Source organism: Leishmania martiniquensis, chromosome 36 (genome assembly GCF_017916325.1).
Source record: "Leishmania martiniquensis isolate LSCM1 chromosome 36, whole genome shotgun sequence".
Taxonomy (NCBI): Eukaryota; Euglenozoa; class Kinetoplastea; order Trypanosomatida; family Trypanosomatidae; genus Leishmania; species Leishmania martiniquensis.
This window is the reverse complement of record NC_090171.1, coordinates 1,025,750-1,043,977: the sequence shown is the minus strand read 5'-3', so window position 1 is coordinate 1,043,977 and position 18,228 is coordinate 1,025,750. Positions and strand designations below refer to the sequence as shown.

The 18,228-nt window shown below is 59.7% G+C and overlaps 6 protein-coding genes across 6 annotated transcripts; all 6 read right to left on the bottom strand.

The window, feature by feature from the left end:
• Positions 1–399: 399 nt before the first annotated feature.
• Positions 400–1,140, bottom strand: LSCM1_00260 (uncharacterized protein; the record flags this gene model as incomplete). Its single annotated transcript, XM_067317912.1, has 1 exon — positions 400–1,140. The coding sequence occupies one exon, from the start codon at positions 1,138–1,140 to the stop codon at positions 400–402; it is 741 nt and encodes a 246-aa protein (XP_067174017.1).
• A 2,467-nt stretch (positions 1,141–3,607) lies between these two features.
• LSCM1_00259 (uncharacterized protein) lies at positions 3,608–5,020 on the bottom strand (the record flags this gene model as incomplete). The annotated part of the gene is made up of 1 exon (XM_067317911.1): positions 3,608–5,020. The coding sequence occupies one exon, from the start codon at positions 5,018–5,020 to the stop codon at positions 3,608–3,610; it is 1,413 nt and encodes a 470-aa protein (XP_067174016.1).
• Positions 5,021–6,362: 1,342 nt separating this feature from the next.
• Positions 6,363–8,474, bottom strand: LSCM1_00258 (uncharacterized protein; the record flags this gene model as incomplete). The annotated part of the gene is made up of 1 exon (XM_067317910.1): positions 6,363–8,474. The coding sequence occupies one exon, from the start codon at positions 8,472–8,474 to the stop codon at positions 6,363–6,365; it is 2,112 nt and encodes a 703-aa protein (XP_067174015.1).
• A 1,565-nt stretch (positions 8,475–10,039) lies between these two features.
• On the bottom strand, positions 10,040–11,389 carry LSCM1_00257 (uncharacterized protein; the record flags this gene model as incomplete). The annotated part of the gene is made up of 1 exon (XM_067317909.1): positions 10,040–11,389. One exon carries the CDS (start codon positions 11,387–11,389, stop codon positions 10,040–10,042), a length of 1,350 nt encoding a protein of 449 aa, XP_067174014.1.
• Positions 11,390–12,652: 1,263 nt separating this feature from the next.
• LSCM1_00256 (uncharacterized protein) lies at positions 12,653–13,420 on the bottom strand (the record flags this gene model as incomplete). Its single annotated transcript, XM_067317908.1, has 1 exon — positions 12,653–13,420. The coding sequence occupies one exon, from the start codon at positions 13,418–13,420 to the stop codon at positions 12,653–12,655; it is 768 nt and encodes a 255-aa protein (XP_067174013.1).
• A 1,066-nt stretch (positions 13,421–14,486) lies between these two features.
• On the bottom strand, positions 14,487–15,284 carry LSCM1_00255 (uncharacterized protein; the record flags this gene model as incomplete). The annotated part of the gene is made up of 1 exon (XM_067317907.1): positions 14,487–15,284. One exon carries the CDS (start codon positions 15,282–15,284, stop codon positions 14,487–14,489), a length of 798 nt encoding a protein of 265 aa, XP_067174012.1.
• Between the last annotated feature and the right edge of the window lie 2,944 nt (positions 15,285–18,228).

Here is an 18,228-nt window from a genome sequence, read left to right as displayed (position 1 = left end):
GGCTGGGGATAGCGTGAAGAACAAATACGAGGAGAAGCACGGACGGCGTGTGCACCACCACCTTGGCTTCTTTGGTCTCACAATCAGCTACACCTTTTGTCTCCCCCAAAGGGGCGTGGAAAGAGAAGAAGTCCATTCAGTCGCACGCGCTTGTGCTGCGCCCGTTGCATCATGACCTGATTGCGAGGGGGCCAGCGCACGCATATTACTCACAGCTCCGACTACACATACATGCACACACACACACACACACAGAAGAGACATCCCTGAACCAACATACTTGCTCATGCGTGCAGCGAACAGCAAGAGGCAAAGCAGAAGCGGCGCGCTCGCGCCATGTAAAGGTGGGCCGCAAGACCAGGATCCACGCCACATGCGCACATGGCCCTCAAACTTGTCTCACTTCTTCAGCTTTTCCTTTAGCGCAGCTAGCTTTGCCTGAAGGCCGCTCAGCTTTCGCTCCTCTTTCGTGGGCTCCGGCGGCGGCAACGATATGGCGGCAGGTGCTTTCGACTTGGTAGCCTTGGGCTGAGGTGCCCGCTTCCCAGACGCGTGGGCAGCGCCACTTCCAGCGGCCGCTCGAGGCGGCTCGCCAGCTGCCGCAGCACCACTGTGTGAGGCGGTGCCGCGTGGACGCTCGACGAGCATGGCATCAGCCCTTGCAGCAGCGTGCGCTTTTCGGGACATTAGAGCGATCTCTGCTGCAATACGCGCGTACTTCCGTTTTGAAGCGTAAAAGTCTTTTGGCGTTTTGTGTTTTGGCAGCTCACCACCGTTGGTGCGCGCCAGAAAGCGCTGCCTCGAGGCAGCCCAAAATGCCTCTTGCTGCTGCTTCTCTTCTGCCTCCTCCCGCTCTCGCTTGCGGCGAGCCTCGGCGTAGCGATACGAGTAGTGCACCTTGGCGGGATGGGCATGAATGGTGGTGTTACGCAGTGCTACGCCGGCATTCAGCACCTCCAGAACATGCTTTGCCCCCTCGCAGGAAAAATGAGCATAGCGTCGCGCTCGCCCGTCAGCGTCGACGCCAAGGTCGATGCTGTGAATCGGTGTGCCTGTGCGGTTGCGCACCAGTTCAGCGATTTCACGCTTGGTACACCCCTCCGGCAGATTCTTGAGACAGATGCGCTTTGATGGATCCATGGGAGCGAATCATTCGCAAGCGAAGAGAGAAAGCTTTAGACGCTGAATAAAGATGGGTGCACTGCTGCGCCTCACATCAATGAATTAAGAGGATGCACAGAAAAGTACGGACTGCCCAGCGAACCCACTTCACACAGATACCCGCACCACCGAGTTCAATACGCGTATCCGTGACGCACCGTAGGCCGCTTTTCGGCCCTCAGTGCCACACTAGAGGAGATAAGGATCGGGAAGTTGGGGGTGGGGGAGGGGCGAGGAGAGAGGGACTCTAGGGAGACGCGCGAGTGAGCAGAGAAGCGACTTGCATTTTTCTGGTCAGTTTAGTCCGCGAGTGTCACAGACTTCCCTACCGCTACTTTTTTCCTTCAAAACGTCTTCTGGCGATGCCGGCCACCTCTGTGCGGGGGGTCTTCGGGGGGAATGGAGGTGGAGGTGCAGAGCTGCTCGCACGCTTTGGTGTCGGTGGACCGGTCTGGGCTGGCGCTGTGTCGAAGGGGCGCGCGGTCAAGATGGGGCTTGAGCTCGCTCACGTCGAATCGTATCGGCACGACTCGACGAATATGCGCACCCACTCACGTTTGTGTGTTTGTTGCTCTTCTTTAGCTGCGCTGCGTTGAGGCCGAGCGCAGCCCTCGACCTTCGGCGCCTGGGCTGTGCGTACGTGCGTGCATGTGCAGTGGAATGGCAGTGGAGCTGAAAAAGGCGCCCCAAAGCGTTGCACGGCCCACCGGTCCCTGGACAGCGCCCCGGTGTAGCGGAGGTCGATGCGCTGTGGTCGTCAACGTCCATTCGCCGGCCTCGTTGTGGCAGAATGGCCGCGCTTGGGGTAGTATAAAAAAGGGCCCACCGTCAGCCGCGCTGCGTGTCGGTAGTGGCGAGCAGAGGAAGGGGCAAACGCTGCGTACCGTTGGGGTGACTTGAAATGAGACGATTTGTAACGCGCACGCGCCCACATTGTCCTCGTGAACTGCTGCGTTTCCACGAAGAAGTCCGGCGTTGAGTGACCAGAGGACCTGCTGTGGACGAGGAGGTTGCGCTCGCGTGCTCTCTCCTTCTCGGATTCCTGGATAGGGAGCGAGAAAGAGGGACGGATAGCCCACTGCCTACGTGCCGGGAAGACCAAAGCGATGAATGCGTATCGGCTGCCCTTTCACTGCCGTGTCGTTCTGTCGTTCTTGCTTTTCTTTCACCTGCATCCGCTTGTCTTCCCGTGAAGTACCGTTTTTTCTTTTCCACTCCATAAGCGCCTTTTCGTCTTTACACCGACACACACACACACACGCACACTTACACTTACACTTTCACTATACTGCTGTGAATGTGTGTGTGTGTGTGGGGTGGGGTAGGGTGGGGAGGCGGACGCTGAGAGAATGCATACGGGCGTGAAAAATACGTCCTTATTTCAGGTTCACATAGGCAGTCCACTGAGCGCCCTTAGGGGTTGCATCAGTAACATACAGACATGTGCGAGTCCTATTTCTGTGGTACATATATATTATATATATATTTCTGAAGAAGTGGCGAGAAGCGGAGGGCGCGCTCTTCTTGCTCGCCTCGACGCGCTTGTGCTCAGCTCGAAGACTCCATGAGACTGAGACACAGAGCAACCGCCACAAAACACCTCCCAAAGATTACGTAAGAAAATAAGCTCATCAACGAATACGCCGTCAACAGGTGTGCGTCGTTGTTTGGTGTCACGTGCAACGCAGGTGGAGACACCAGCACGGTACGTACCATTCGACCAACCCTCTTCCCTTTCATCCCTGATAATACATATCGGTCCACCCCCCTCTCCTCGCTCACCGAGGTGGTGGCACCGTGCCACGTAAGCGCCTCCGGGCAACAGATAGGACGAGCGTGAGGAGCCGAGGTGAAGGGACGGGGGCTACGCCGTTACGAAGAGGTTGTGACCGTGCGCAACGAGAAGAGTACGAGGACGAAAAAGAGAAGAGGGGAAGGAAAGAAAGGCACAAGTCAACGCTGAGGAGGAAGAGAGGGCAACGGAAGGAGGCGAGAGAGCGCGGGCACGTGCGGCAGAAATAAGAAACAGAGGTGACGCTAAGGCGGGGCGCCATGAAGGTAAAAATGAGAAAGTGCACACGCGAGAACGCGGGCAGGGCGTGAGGGGTAAAAGAGGGTCGAGGGAAGAAGCAGAGGAGGTGCGTGGTGCGACAAGATGAAAGAAGACACAGAACACAGTAGAAATCGGCTGCACAGGCCACATCGTTGCTGCTGAGTATCGAGGCACTTGAGCTGAAGAAAGAGGTGGGTGCGGGGAGGGCTAGGGGATAAACTTTTGAAAGGGCGAGGCACACAGAGAAACACACACACATACACACACAAGACTATGCCAGCCTAGCACATACAGTATACTGCCAACCCTTATGCCCCCCATCCTCTACCCAGTTTGCTCTCCAAACTTCCTGCTCCCCACATCACCTCTCTTTCCTCTTTCCATTCTTCCCCGTTAACGAATATCCGTCGTGTGGTCGATTTCTTGCGGCTTGTAGTCGCACAGCTGCTCCCATGTACCGGTGCGGGCCACACGGGTCTCGTAGATGTGCTGCAGCTCCTTCAGCTCGCACAGCTCGGGGATGCGGCAGGTAGAAATGGGCACCGTGTAGATGCCGTTGTACGGTGTCCAGAGCGTCAAATGAACGTAGATGTGAGAGACGTTGTTGGCGTGCAGCTCGCGGTGGGGTACGAGCTTCTCAATGATGAGGGAGGTCGCCACGGGCACCTCGCCGGGTGGCAGCCCGGCAATGCTGTACTGAAACCCGAAAAACTGCGCGAAGGCGTAGAGGGCCTCACGGTGCATAAAGTAGAAGCTCGCCTCCTGTCGCGTGTCGGTGACGCCGCTCGCCTGCGCCGCGGCTCCTTTGACGTGCGTGTGGTTCAGCGTCTGCAGGACGTTGCGCGGTAGGTCGGCCGCCATGTACGTCTGCTGCTCGTCTGTGTTGTAGAGGCGCTGCATGAGAAGCTGCAGCGAGACGTTGCGAATACTGAAGAGCATTTCTGGTGTCAGCTTGCCATTGGCCACCTTCAGGCCAATGTCGTGGTTGAACGTGAGGCCATCCGCTACGGTCTTGATGTAGGCGTAGCCTTCCGCCTTTCCACTGTAGGCACCGCACACCTCCTTCATGATTCTCAGCACACGACTCGTACTCGGGTCCCCGATGAATTGCGCGTAGTGTGTGTCAATCCACCGATGCGAGTCATTCTCGGCCCGCCGGAAGCACGGCACGTCATCGAGCAGGTACTCGTGCGTGTCCATGTCGGAGAAGACGGGCACAAACTGCGGCCGGGATGGTAAGTAGCCACCTGGGCCGAATCCGTCTGGGAAGATTCCTTGGGCCACTGCCACCGCTGACTGCAAGATGCGCGGCTCACCAACAGCGCGGAAGTAGTGCAGTTTACGATCAAACTTTTCCCCGATAAAGTTGTCGTAGGCCTTTCGCAGGTACTGGCCAAAGTTGTACTCCTCCTCCATCCCGAGACCACTCAAGTCCGCCGCACCCACGTCGTAGCGCTTCTTATTCTTGATTTCGTTCGGGCACATCTTCCAGAATGGCGCGTTCGGTGCGCGGTGACCGTGGCGGTTGAGCACCATCAGCTTCATCAATACCAGCTTACTCGTAATACTCTCCTTGCGCTCTGCCTTGGATGAGCCTGACGGCGTGGCCTCCTGCATCCTGTTGATTTCCGCGCCGGGATGCACAGGATAAAGCGGCTTGGGCCCCGATGACTGCGAATTGGTTCGCGCCGAGCCACGAACCAACGCCGAGGCGAGCGCCACCTCATTCGTTGCCACCACAAGGGACACAAGAAACACAACAAACGCCGAGCGCCACGACAGAGCGCCGCTCGCAAGAGGCTTCATGGGGGCCGTGATGGGAGGCTGACTTTGGGTAACGTGTGGAACCGCTTACGCCTGCGTATACGCCAGCGAGCAGCTGTATAGTTCCGCAGGATATGCCTTTGCTTACAGACTTGCGAAGCCACTTCCCTCGCACAGCAAAGCTGTGAATGCGCGAGCGCGGAGACCAGCGGGTGACCGAGGCGAGATAGACGAGGAAAGGGTGATGGATCGCTCAAGCCCAGAGTAGGCTCGTAGCCAAGACCAGCAGTCGCTCTTTCCGCTTTGATCCGATTCCTCAGCGACGTCGCAGACAAAAAATGCGCCGGTGTGCGTAACGGAAAAGGCTCTTGCGCTTGCCAGAGGGAGATGACGAGAGTTGGTTGGGAGAGGAGGAGGAGGAATACCCTGCATGACAAGGAAGGGGGAGAGCTTTTCCTCTCGGTCGTCCTGCAAAGAGGCCTCCGTGACGTTAGGGAGGGGGCTTCTTTGTATGCTGGCGCTCTAGCAGTGGCGCTGTACTCTTTGCTCTCCGGCCCGACTCTGTCTATGTAGTGTGCCCCCCCATCCCTTCTCCCCCTTGCCAGAAGTGCGGTGCGGTACAGCGAGCGATCCTGTCCGCGGTCGCGCAGCGCGCGTCGGCAGAGAGATGCGTTCGGTCTGCGTATGCGCGTGCGAAAGAGATGGGGCTCTTAGAGTCCTCTGTGAAAGCCGAGTCTTCGCCCGCGTTCGCCTCGGAGGGGGGCTGCCGATGTCGAACGTTCACTGGCGGCACCTCCCCGCACCTAACGGTAAGCAGGGGCCGGCACAGGTTACCCCCCCCCCCCGCTGATGCAGAATCAGCAGGCCCACACAAACACTCATGCTTAATATGCAGTGCGTGTGTCTGCTACCCTCTCTTGGTTTATGGCCGTGGAGGGTGACCTGTGCGCTGCACTGCTGCTTCCGCCGCTTTGCCTGGGCTCCTCTGCCGCGCCCGTCAACAAGAGTGAGAGGGAAGGTGGTGGAGTGGTGGGGAGAGGACCGAAGCAGAGAAAAAGAAAAAGGCCGCGCAGATCGACCGCACTCCGACTTTGCCGAGAGTGGATAGGTTAAGTGAAAGAGCGAAGGGAAAAAAGGCAGCAACAAAGCTAAAACACAACGCGCACACCCACACGCGCGGATATGCTCAAGCATAGGCGACTCGGTGAATGCACTGATGTGACGCCGAAAAACAAAGTTGCGGCGGACCGGCCAACGGCGACTGAAAGACGCACACCAAAGCCAAAGAGAGAGGAAAAACAAACCCAACGATAAAGAACCACCCGCGACGACCACCGCTCCCCCTCGGCGCGTGCCGGCACGCGCCGCCCCCCTTCTCCCCGCCCTAAGCGATTTCCATGTCACGAATTCCTGCGGCGTCGGCATCCACGACTCTCTGGAGCTCCTGCAGCTGTCCCAGCATTGGCACGAGAGAGGTGTCCGAGCTTGCACGCGAGCACCGATGAGTCTTGAACTGCACCACGTGCGCGCAGCGCTGCAAGCGCGCCGTGAAGGATGGAAGCGTCCACTTCACGCTGGCAGTGGCCACAGAGAAGGGTGCAGTGCCACTGCGCAGCTGCCTGGCCGCCTCTTCGACTGGGTAAAAAGCGATGTTCGCCGTCTCGGCCGCGCCAGCAGCCGGCGCCGCAGAGACGCACACTTGAGAGGACACGAGGTCTCCGGTAGCGCACATTTTCACCAGCAGCTGCACAAGCGCGTGCCTGCTGTCCGTAGTCGCTGCCTCCAAAGTTCTCGTTTCCTCCTCTTCTCCTTCATTTACTGGCAACGCGCCGACTGCTTTCGAGGCTGCGCTTGTGAGCTGTGTCCGGTCCAGCAGCACTTGCATGGGTACATGAGCGTACATGCGCGCCATATCCAGTAGGATGTGGCGCGGAAGCTGATTTAGCACCGCTTCCTTGACCAAACCCAAGGTGAGGTCCGCTGTAAATAGTGCGACATTGGCGGCATCGCTGAGGCACCATTGCGCCTTTTCAATGTCTCGCCGAGCGACAGCCACGAGAACGTCTGCGTAGGCCCCCTCACTCGTCGCTCTGCTGCTCGTGGTGAGGCGCACAAAGGAGTGGAGGGAGATCGGCGTCGTCTCCGTTAGGATTTCAAATAGCGGATGCGGGAAGCACACGTGACCAGCGATCGCCGACGCCATACCGCTCCAGACGGACCGCGCCTCTTCGTCGTCCACGATCCGCGGCCCCAGCGATTCCGTGAGCGCCATCACGCCACGTGGGCTGCCACCACCGAAGGCCGCAGCGAGCAGCACCATGCCCAAACGACTTGCCCAATCGACGACTCGGCGATCTATCTCGCGTTCGAGGGCAGTCGGCGCCAGGATGCCTCGCCGCACAAGCGTCTTCACTTTTGCGTTCCCGTCTTTGGCCTCGGTGGCGCTGATGTATTCGCATGCTGCCCCAACGGGCTTCGTACGGTACCAGGGGTACAGCAGCAACGGCTGCAGCGCAGAGAGAGAGCTAAGAGCACTGGCGCTGGGCACCCGCCTACGGTCGCCAGCGACGCCGCCGTCACTGCGGGAGGCGGCGTCATGCGCGAGGGTCTCCTCATCTTCGAGCTCGCCTAGCCATGCTGGAGCATCTCCGTCGCCTGCCCCGCCAAGGCTTCCAATCTCGCTCACTCGTGTGCCGACGGCGGGGGGGAGCCGGCTCACTGGCACAAGGGCGTACACGGCACTCTCGTACTGCTCGTGCGCAGCGAGCAGGAGCGCAGCCTCAGCGTGGTAGGCGACGTAGTCAGACAAGCCGATACCAGTTAGCATTGGGCAGACACAGTAGATCGGACGGCTCAAGAGCTGCATGGCAGCCTCGCTGCAGCCACTCACGCGGGCAACGTGCAGGAGGATTGGATGAGCGATGGTGAGGGTTTGCTCTGACGTTCCCTCGGCGAAGATGCGCGTCGCCAGCACAAGATGATCGATGCAGCTCTGGACGTCTTGTAAGCCCTCTGAGCGGGTGGACAAGACATTCACTACTGCCTCGCCATACGCGCGTAACACAAGCGCCAGAAGCGGCACTCCCATAGCTGTTTCGTGCAGCAGCTTGCCGAAGTACGCACTTGCCACCTTGCTGCTAGCGAGCAGGTGCCGCTCACACACACTGACGACGACTCGCGCAGCCTCGGCGCGTGACGGCGGCGTGCGCTCAACAGGTGCCGACTGGCGGAAGGGGCTGTTCTGCGCCGTGGCCCATAGGAATGGTGCGGCAAGGCCACAGTGGATGGCATGCACCGCTGTCACGTAGATGATGGTGAATATGGCTAAAGAATCTGTCGACCCTGGTCTCTCGACGAGTTGCGCCTTAAGGAAAGACTCGGCATCAGCGCAGAACCGCGCCTGCGCCTCATCTTCAAGCTGGAGAAGTGATGACCAACTCTGCCGAAGCACTTTCTCCGCCTCGCGGATGCCCGTGCTTGGCACGGCTGCCAACATATCTTGCAACGTGTCCCTCGGTGTCACGCACAAATCTCGCTCTCTGCCAGTGCGGCGGGGGCGTGTGTTGTGCATGTGTGACGGGCCCTTTTGCGTCCAGCTTCATTGAAGGGAGCGTTCCCTGATGCACCGTAAGTGCACCGACGTATACAAAGAAGGCGACGAGGAAAAGAGAAAGAGGAAAGCTATGATGCATCGGCGCTCTCGTGTGCCGCGCGTGAGAGAGGAACGTGAGGGTGAAGCCGGGTGGTCTCACAGCAGCCTTGACCGACACACGTCACACGTGCGCTCGAGTACGCTAGAGCGGTTCTCGCAACCCTTTCGTTCCGTTGCTCATCCGCTTCTCGAAAGCGATGCCGCGAAACGCCCCTTCTTCAACCACCTTCAGCCTCCACATGAGCTAGCACGTCTCCAGCTTTCCATTGCCGGAGCACCAGCAGCGTTCCTGTATATCCGTCAGGGGCGTGCGCTCGTTAGCTACAGCCGCAGCAGGGTGCAGGGATAGACCACACATTCAGCACGACACCTCACTTTGAACCCTTTTTCTTTCGCACACCGTCACCTGCGCGGCCTCTTTGCCACTTGCAGGAAGAAGAAAGGGGGGGCTGTAAGCGACGGGAGGACCTCAGGTGGAAGAAGGGAAAAGACACACACACACACAGAGAGCAGAGAAAAAACAGAGGTAGAGGGCGAAGGGAGAGAGCAACAGGCGCGTATGCACGCGCACGCACGCACGCATGCACACACACACACACACAGCGGCAAGCCATTATTCCCTCCCCCAAACATAAAAAAATCCTCTACAGAAAAAGTGAATGAGTATCGGCAGACACACGCATAGGTACTTACATACAAAAGCACGGGTACACACACTATACACAGGGCACCTATACAGGCGGAGAGGCACTGAGCCCTCCCCTCGCAGCAACGAATGCAACACTGCAAGACGAAACGCGCAGGGACACGCACGCACACGAAAATAGACGCAGAGGGAGAGAAGCCGCCGGTGGGGCGACTTGGAAGGGAGGCGAGGCACTCACAACACCTCAGACATCATCACAACAGTCGCCATTCAAAAAGGTGCGGCATCTCTACCAAAGCATTCTTGTACATTTTCAGCTCCACACTTCGATCAAAGATGCGGTAAAGCCTCCATCCCAGCCTCTGCCTCGAGCTCTGCCCACCCACACACTTCGAGGGTCGCCTCACACCCGCTCCCGCCATGCCGGGCGCCGCCAGCTGCACCCCTTCAGGATGGCTCAGGCTCTCCACACAACCAAGCAGCGAGGGCCTGGTGTGTCTGTGTGGTGTTGGTGGTTGGTGTAGGTTCGAGTCCGGCTGGCACTTGGCCCATCCTATGGCACGTGCAGACGCGCTCACTGCCGCGGCGTTCGAGGCGATGAATCGCTCTGGCTTCCGCCGCCAGGGCCACCTCAGCAGTCGCTCAATGCAGAGAGGCCTGGCAGGTAACCCAGCCCACACATATACTACGACGTAAGCGCGATTCTTCGTGTTGTACAGGTGAGGCAGACGGTGAGCTCCTTTTCTTCGTTTTCATCGAGGGGTCACATCACATACACAGTAAAGACTTTCGCAGCTGTTCGGCTGCTGTTGTCGCGGTGCAGCACGGCGCGGGCGCGAACGCACCACCGCCCGGCCGGTAGGTAGAAGGGCTTGCAGAATGAAAGCCATTGCGTCGAGTTGATACGCTCGACGGTGTAATAGAGGGCATCGGCCCGCTCACATTCAATGCTCAACACACTGTCGACACCGGTGCCGAGCGCTGAGGGCGCCGCGAATAGCTTCGCCGTCCCCGTTATAGGATCGATGACACACTGGCTCCCGGACATATCCGACGCAAGTGGCACCACAAGGCTCTGTCGGCGGTCCCACCGCAGCCGCGCCGCTTCGATCCTCTCTGTGTTAGCAGCGCCGAGCTCTGTGCGGCTACCGTCCACGTGCAGCACCGTGTATGAGGCCGCCGTGACCGAAACGAGGGTGCTGGTGGTGATGTGATGAGTGCCGCATGGGTGAATGACAGGAGTGGGGGCCATGCCAGACGCGTCGAACGCGTACACAGAGTTGAAGTTCCCTGGCAGCGGCAGCGGGAGCGGGGGGGCGACGGATGACTGGGCTACCGGAGGAGGGGTGGGTGTGTCAAGCGTCGCAGCTGGGACCCCTGGAGCGATGGCCATCGGATTGGTACAGGATTCACGAAGATCTGCTTGAACCTGCTGGTGATGCTGCTGCGGTGGCGAAGTCACGATCGATGTGGGGCGTGGCGCGCCTGCTTGAGCGGCGGGTGCCACAGCGGCATCCCCACCAGTATGGCCGTAACGATGCAGAGCGGTGAACACGGACTCGTTGCTGCTGTCTGCCACGAGGCGCGATAGCAGCAGCGGGCGTTCCGCAGTGTGCCTCATCCGTGCACCGAACTCAGCGTCACGGGCGAGCAGGCGGTCCAGGTCCATCACTACCAGCGCCTGATTGTCGTTTACATACGACAGCGCCAGCATCTCAGGGGGCAAACGCACTAGCCTACTGCCTTCTTGGATCGTGGGCTGGAGGTTCTCGAAGATGTACTGCTGCATCGCCGACTCGGTGGCGATGCCCACTGCCGGCTTCGTCCTGAAATCGACCCATTGCAGCTTCCCTTGAAAGTCTAAGAAGTAAAGCAGGTATGCACTGGGACGAAGGCGCGGGTCACCGCGGTACAGTTTGGCGAAGGCGCCGCCAGTGTCAAGAGCATCATGACTGGTGCGAGCAACGCTCTCGAGGTAGCGTGAGGTGTTCGCCTTTGAGGCGGAGTGGCAGCGGCGGCGGCTGAACCAACAAATGAGGAATATCAGCAGCGCCGCCAGCACCACAAAGATGACGACGGTGATGACGAGTAGGGCTATCTTCACGCCCTGCATCGGGCCGCGCACAAGGCAGGCTTTTTCCCCCTTCTTTCTCTCGTTGCTTTGAGCGTGCGCCGCTCTTCCGGATTGAGGGGGATAGGAGCAGCAAGAAAGGCGATGCTCAGCGTACAAGCGTATGGGAGGCGCTTGTGTGCATTTAGGCGTGCCTGCGCCTGAGCGGTCGCTGTTGAGCTCTCTGCAGTGAGAGCAGGTGGGCGCCAAATCGGCGCGCGGGGTGGGATGCGCGTGTGTTTCCAGCCTTGTTAGCGACTGTCTAGTCTAAAGGGCGTCTGGGGGAGGCAGGGAAGAGAGAGAGGAGGGAGAGCAGCGGAAAGAGGTGCCGGTGAGAGTATGCCCGCCTTGTGCGCACGCACAGACGCACGAGGTTGATGCTGACGCTCCGAATGCGGTACGTTGCCTCCATCGGAAACAGCGCTGACCGTCCAACCGGTTAGCCTACGCCAATGCCTGCGGATGGTGTGTGCGGGCTCCTTTAAATAAGAATCCGACGCGTTCCTTTCTGCATATGATCGAGGCGCCCCGAGGGCAGAGGGGAGGGGAGGTGAGCTAATGCAGGCAACGAACAGAAGAGTGGATCAGGCGCTCGTGCACTAGAAAAAAGAAAGCGGCTATCGTGCACATGACACCTCTTTTGCGAGCGGTGGGCTTTCAACGAATGCGCATTCGACTGCTTGGCAGTATGCTGTTGGCAACGCCGCAGGAGAAAGGCCAGGATAGGGCGGGAGACGTTTGCTTTCGCACTCAACAGCAGGCGAATACAAGGCTGCGTGTTTGTGTGGGGTGGGGTGGGGGGAACGTGGCCATTAGAGGGGGCAGGGAGGGGAGGGGGCGTCGCTGCCTGCCCTTCTGCAGTGCCGAGAAGAGGGGCAAGACAAAGCGCTGGCCACAGCGTCGATTACAGTCGTGCCCGCGCAGCTAAAAGAGCGAAGTAAATCATAGCGGGTGATAATTGTGGGGACAGACACAAGGGTAGGAGTACAGTCAGGGAAGACCACAGAGGGAAGATGAGGACAGAGGGCGAGCGAGCGAGAGAGACAGTGCTCCCCCACCCCGCCTCCTCGCAGATACGCACATGGCCTCATACATTCCGTTCACGAACAGATTTAGCCACAGACACCATGGCACCAACCTGCGCACGCGGGCTTACACGCCACTTGTTCGACTCGCGAGAAGAGCAACGCTCGTGCGGACAGCAGTTAGGAAGGCAAGAAGACCCCACCAGCCCAACTTGCCATCGTGCGCAACCACCCTCTTTACTTACTCGCTCACACAGTACTTCTTCTTGATGAACTGAAGATATCCCCGAAGCTTTGCCTCATCGGATGCTCGCAAGCCAAACGGCGGATCCTCCCGATGCTTCGCTAAAAGCATCTCGATCTCGCAAATGAGCCGCGCCTTCTCTGAAGACATGCTCGCCTCCGTCAGGGATGCGGCCGCGCGACCGCGCGCTTGCTGCTGCTGCTGGCGTCGCATCGCCGCCTCCAGGGCAGGGTTTAGTGGAGTCGCTGGAGTGCCAGAGCTTTCGGGCGCTGGTGGCGGAGCGGCTGGAGACGAGACCGACGCTCTTGACGATGCTGGTGTGTGGGGTGAAAGTGCTGGCGCGGGCGGCGCATGTCTCTCGCTAGTAAGCGCAGATCTGGGGCCGCTTTCGCTGTCTGCGCGCCGAGAGCATCCGCGGTTTCGCTGGATCTTGTTGCGCTCTTCGATGAGGTGCGCACGGCGCTCTCGCTCGGCCTCACTATTCGGGTCTGGGCGAACGGTGACTGTGCATTTTGCACTATCGGTGGCCGAGTTGCCGCCAACGGCGTTGCCAGGACGGTGGCCAGTGGTACCGCAGGTCTTGCACACCCGCAACTTTGTTGCTTCGCCCATGACATCTACACTCTCGGTGCTACGAGGGGCGCAGTCATCGCACACGGTGCGGCGACACACATCACATGTATGCCTCCATAGTGTCATGCCGAAGCCCCGTTGACACTCAGCGCACCGCTGACTGGAGGAGGAGGAGGCCGAAGACTTCCCCATTGCTACGGATGCCGATCAGGAAGGGGTCCCGAAGGCCTTAACGAAAGTGTCACACACCGAGTGCGGAGACACACACAAACACACACACGAAAAAGACGGTAGCGCGGTGCGGTGTCACCGAGAGCAAAGTGGGTGAAGGAAATAGCGAAAGGACGCACACCGATGCTCTCGTGGAGTCGGCTGCTATATAGTCATATATATTGGGAAAAAAAGCTAAGCACGCTGGCCACTGAGAGGAGTATGCCTGCAAGGGTGGGAGCAGAGAAAGCGGATGTACGGCATTAGAGAGGGCTCCAAGGAAGGCACACTCCCCCGCCTCTCCCCAACCCCCAACCCCATCGCAGAAAGGGAAGGGCGAGGGACGAAGAAAGGGCACACATGGGCGGGGAAGGGCACGATGACCGCCTGCGACAGTCTCGCTGGCGAGACATGATGCCTGCTCACGAAAAGCATACAGTACGCTTGTGCTCGCCTGCGTGTATGCATGGGGAGGGTCGCGGCGCTACCACGAGCTGAGCGACCCTGCCGCCCCCTTTTGAAAAAAAAAAAGTTTCTGTGCACAGGTATTGGGGCACCAGGTGCTCATGCGCTTGCAGACTCGTGCATCGGTGTGCACGCTCGTTGGTCTTCGTCATATACATTAGACATGTATGATAGAATATTTCTGCTTGTGGTTCTGCTTGCGGCGGGGATTTACATATTTTGAGGCAGCCCGTCCCTCGGAAGTGCATCGCGAGGTCCTGCAAAGATACCCACCACGGCGAGGTCGCCTGTGTGTCGGCCTCTCCTTCGACGGAGGCCTCACTTGAGCAGTCAGTGAATAGAAATCAAGAACACGCCACATGAAAGCGCTCGAATGCGGTCCCACTGATGCGGCCTCTGCAAAAGGGATCCGATTCCCTCGCTTTCAACAGGTCTGCATACAGTGTATGCCTGCCGGTCTCTGTCTCTCTGTGGGTGTAAGAAGGCAGAAAGCATACATGTGTAGGCAACGATATGCTCACTGGCATCGTTTTTCACGCAGCAACACCACTTTTCGTCAAGCGCAGCGAGCGCATTACCAAGACTAAGAGTCTTCCGCCTTTCGAGCCTTCAGCTGAAGCTCCGTAAATGTTGAGAGATCCACCGCGGCTGTCGACACCCCTGTCACCAATGGGTCGAACATCTCTGCAATTTCCGCCTCGGTCAGCGACTCTCCAGTTTCAGCCGCGGTGCGGCGCACGCTCTCCTTCGTGATGAAGCCGATGTACGACTTGTCCTCAAGGAGCGCAAACGTGAACGCCAACTCCTCCTCATAGCTGCGGTGCATCAACTTGCGCAGGATGATCTGCTCAAAGACGTCTAGATCGATTCCCTCACTGCTGTCGAGCAAATGGGAATGTGACGAGATAAATCGACTTTGACTCCGCGCAGCAGCCGCGGAGGGGGAGGTGTTGGAGGCTGCTGCCGCCGCCTCAGGAGCAGCTGCGGCTTGCTGCATCATCGAGGACTTTGTGGGCGCACTCGAGACACTGACGGATTCGCCTGCCGTGCTGGAGAGACGCATGTTACCAGAGAGGCTCGCCACATCTCCGTCCACCGTTGTCGCCCCACGCTGTGAAGGTTGTGACCCAGCGCTCGTCACCTTCGAGCGCTGCGGAAGTGCCACCTGATCTTGTGGGCTCTGCTGTGTCTGCTGTTGCTTCGCCACTGCGTCCTGAGCAAAGGCGATGAGCTTCAGCAATTCAGACCGCGCCACCCGCTGGCCGGTTATGGTATAAAGCGCACGACTAACATCCTGCATGCTGATTGCCCCAGATCCGTCTTCGTCGAAAATGCTGAAGACTTCCTTAATGTCTTCCCGGAGAAACGAAGCGGACGCCATGAATCACACCTGACGTGGGCGCCGAAGCGAGCTCGCCAACGTGCGTGCCGTTTAAGGTGTCTCAAATGCTTGAGTGAGTACACACGATAACGCGAGTGATGGTAGTGCAAGTGGAAAGTCTAACACGAGGTGAATGCGCTTGTGTGCGTGTGTGTCAGCTCTGCAAGCGCAAACGTCAAGGGCACGACTGGGCCAAAAGCCCGCTGATCTAGCGATCAGCGTCTTGCCGTGAGGGAGAACAAAAAGTGAGAGAGAGACCGAAGCAAAAAAAGGGATGGGCAGAGCTCCCATCACCTCTGACAGAACATCTATCGGCACGGTCTACTTGGACAGCCTCTGAGGGCGCTCATGCAGGCATAAGAAGCAGCCCTATTATGAAGGTCAGCTTTTGCGACTGAACGGCCGCATCTGCTCAAGTTTATGACTCGAGCGACGTTACTCTTCGCGATGCCTGCGCGACATGCCCGCATCAGAGAGTGAAAACGACAAAACAAAGCGCCTCACTACCAAGGTGCTCAAGGGCCATGACGCATCAGCGCGAGGCCTCCAGAGATCATGAATTCCTTCACCCCATTCCGCTCCTCAACATTATGTACAAGCGCGCATCTTAGCTCCACATGACGACAGTAGAATGCAGACACAACGTCAAGGCGATCGATCGAAACAATATCAGCCGAGAGATGTACTCACGCTCTGTACAGTCCACAGAAGAAAAAACAAGAGGAACGCAACCGTCCGTTGCCGACCTCCATTTCACTTTTAGGTCCCGCTTAACGCTCCGATCGATGACCATCGCCGACACTCCTCCGACGCTTTGGCATCAGCACACAGAGGAGAGACAGATAAAGAGGAAGGGGCAACATATCGCGAGAGATCAGCTGCGTTGGCACGCAGGGTGTGGAGGATTGTCCAAGGCGCCTCGCGGTGCTTCGGGATTGGACGCCGCCGCACAGGCATTGCTGCCGCACACGCGGGCCCGCGGAGCAGGCGCGCGCGCGCAGCCACGGCGCCACACACGGGAGTGGCACGCTCCAGCACGGCGCTGGCGCACAGATGCTCATGCACACGGTCACCGCGCGGAGCACATGTGGCCCACGTACACACCACACGCCGCAGTAGCGCCCGCCACATATGGCACGGCACAGCGCACACGGAACACTGCACACCACACGCGTGGCGTGGCGGCTGCGGCAGCGCGCACCGCCGCGTCGTCGTGACGGGATGTGTGTGTCTGTGTGCTATAAGCCCTCTTCTGCGTGGCGTGGCGGTCGCCGCGGCGACCTGCCGCCCGCCAGCTGCTCATGACTGTACGGTGTTATGCGACAGGCGGGGAGGATGGGGGCGCGTGCCCCACTCCTCTCTGCCGCGCGTGTGTTGCCCAACGTTGCGTAGAAACCACCGGGTGGGGAGACTGGCGCAGTACGCCCGTGCCGCGTGGCACGGGCCCCGCCGCGGGACGCGCAGGTGCGCGCTCCATTCGCATCCCGCCGCGCACGCAGACGCCCTCAAGGGGCGCGCACGGCGCAGGGGGTGGATGCAACGGCGGGTGCGCCGCCCGTCATGGCGCTCGCTGCACAGCTCATAGCAGCACGAGAGGTGCTGCCTGCGCCGCGCCGTGTGCGCCGATAGCTTCTGCCGCGGGATCACCCGCACACCGGCACGAGTGCCAGCGCGGAGATGCAGGCGCCCAGCCCTCCGCTGAGGGGGTGCCGTACCGCGGCAGCCGGTGGCCCCGCTGCCCGACACGCGAGCAGCGGGTGTGTACGACGGTGCCTCGTGACGCGTGTAAGCTGTCTTAGGGTTGCCCCTGGCACCCGGCACTTGCTGCCTACGCCACCCACTCCCGCACCGGTGTGCGAGCGTGCGTGCAGCGCATTGTATGGGCGAGGGACTTTGGCTCGGGACCCACGCTACACGCATCTCGCGTGCAAGCGCGGCGCCCCAGTGGAGCAGTCGGTCGTGTGCGCGGCTGCGCTCCGGCGCGCCTGTTCAGGTGCGGGCACGGAGCGTATCGAGTGCGGCTGCGGGGCGACAGGGAAGGGGGACAACGGGTTTGCTTGTGGGCCCCTCGGCGTCGCCCGCCGCGGTGGTGGCGGTGGTGTACGTATGTGCGTGCCTGGGCGGGCGCTGCTGATGCTGGCCCATGGCGGCGTGGGCGCTTGTGGGCGCAGTGATGAGCGCGCGCATGTGTGTGTCTGTGCCCGCCCGCGTGCGTGGACTGTGCGACTGCTCGCGCCTTCCCAAGAAAGGGTCGGCTCGGAGGGAAGCCTCGGTGTGTGGGGCCAGTGGCGCTGTGGGCGGCTCGGCACCGTCCGTTGCTCTCTCCGCCATGCGCGCACGCGGGGGGAGGGAGACTGGAGGCGCGCATCGGACCCCCATGGGATCATCACTTCTCTCTTTCTCTCATCGTCTCACAACCACACAAGCGGGACGCAGGCGCACACACGATGTCGGCGGCGCGACAGATACTTCTGGCAGAGAGGGTCTTCACGAACACATTCTCAAGAGCGTGAGAGCGCCGCAGGATGCGCTCCCGGAGACACGATGCGTGCACTGTGACACTGGCAGCGAAGAGGCCCAGAGGTGCGCGTCCGAGGGAGGGGGCAGAGAGTAAGGAAGAGCGCCAGCAGCGTGTACATCCAAGCTCCCTGCTTCTCAGCTATGGCTTCAGTACACGGCGCTGCTCTCTTCCACCTTAGTTGCCCTTCAGCGCACAGCAATGCAGCCCGTGCCGTCTTCTTGGCCGGTAAGGAGCCGGCAAGGCAAGGGAGAAGGACGGGGAGGAAGGGGCTTCGGGCATTGCATGCATCTGATAAGTGCGCAGTTGACTCCGAGAGGGGGAGGGGAAAGGCGAATGCAGCTCGAGGATGGCGCCCCATCAACACAAAGAGCTTAGTACAACCATGCAACAACATCATCAGCGCCCCCTACCAGCGCCACGGGG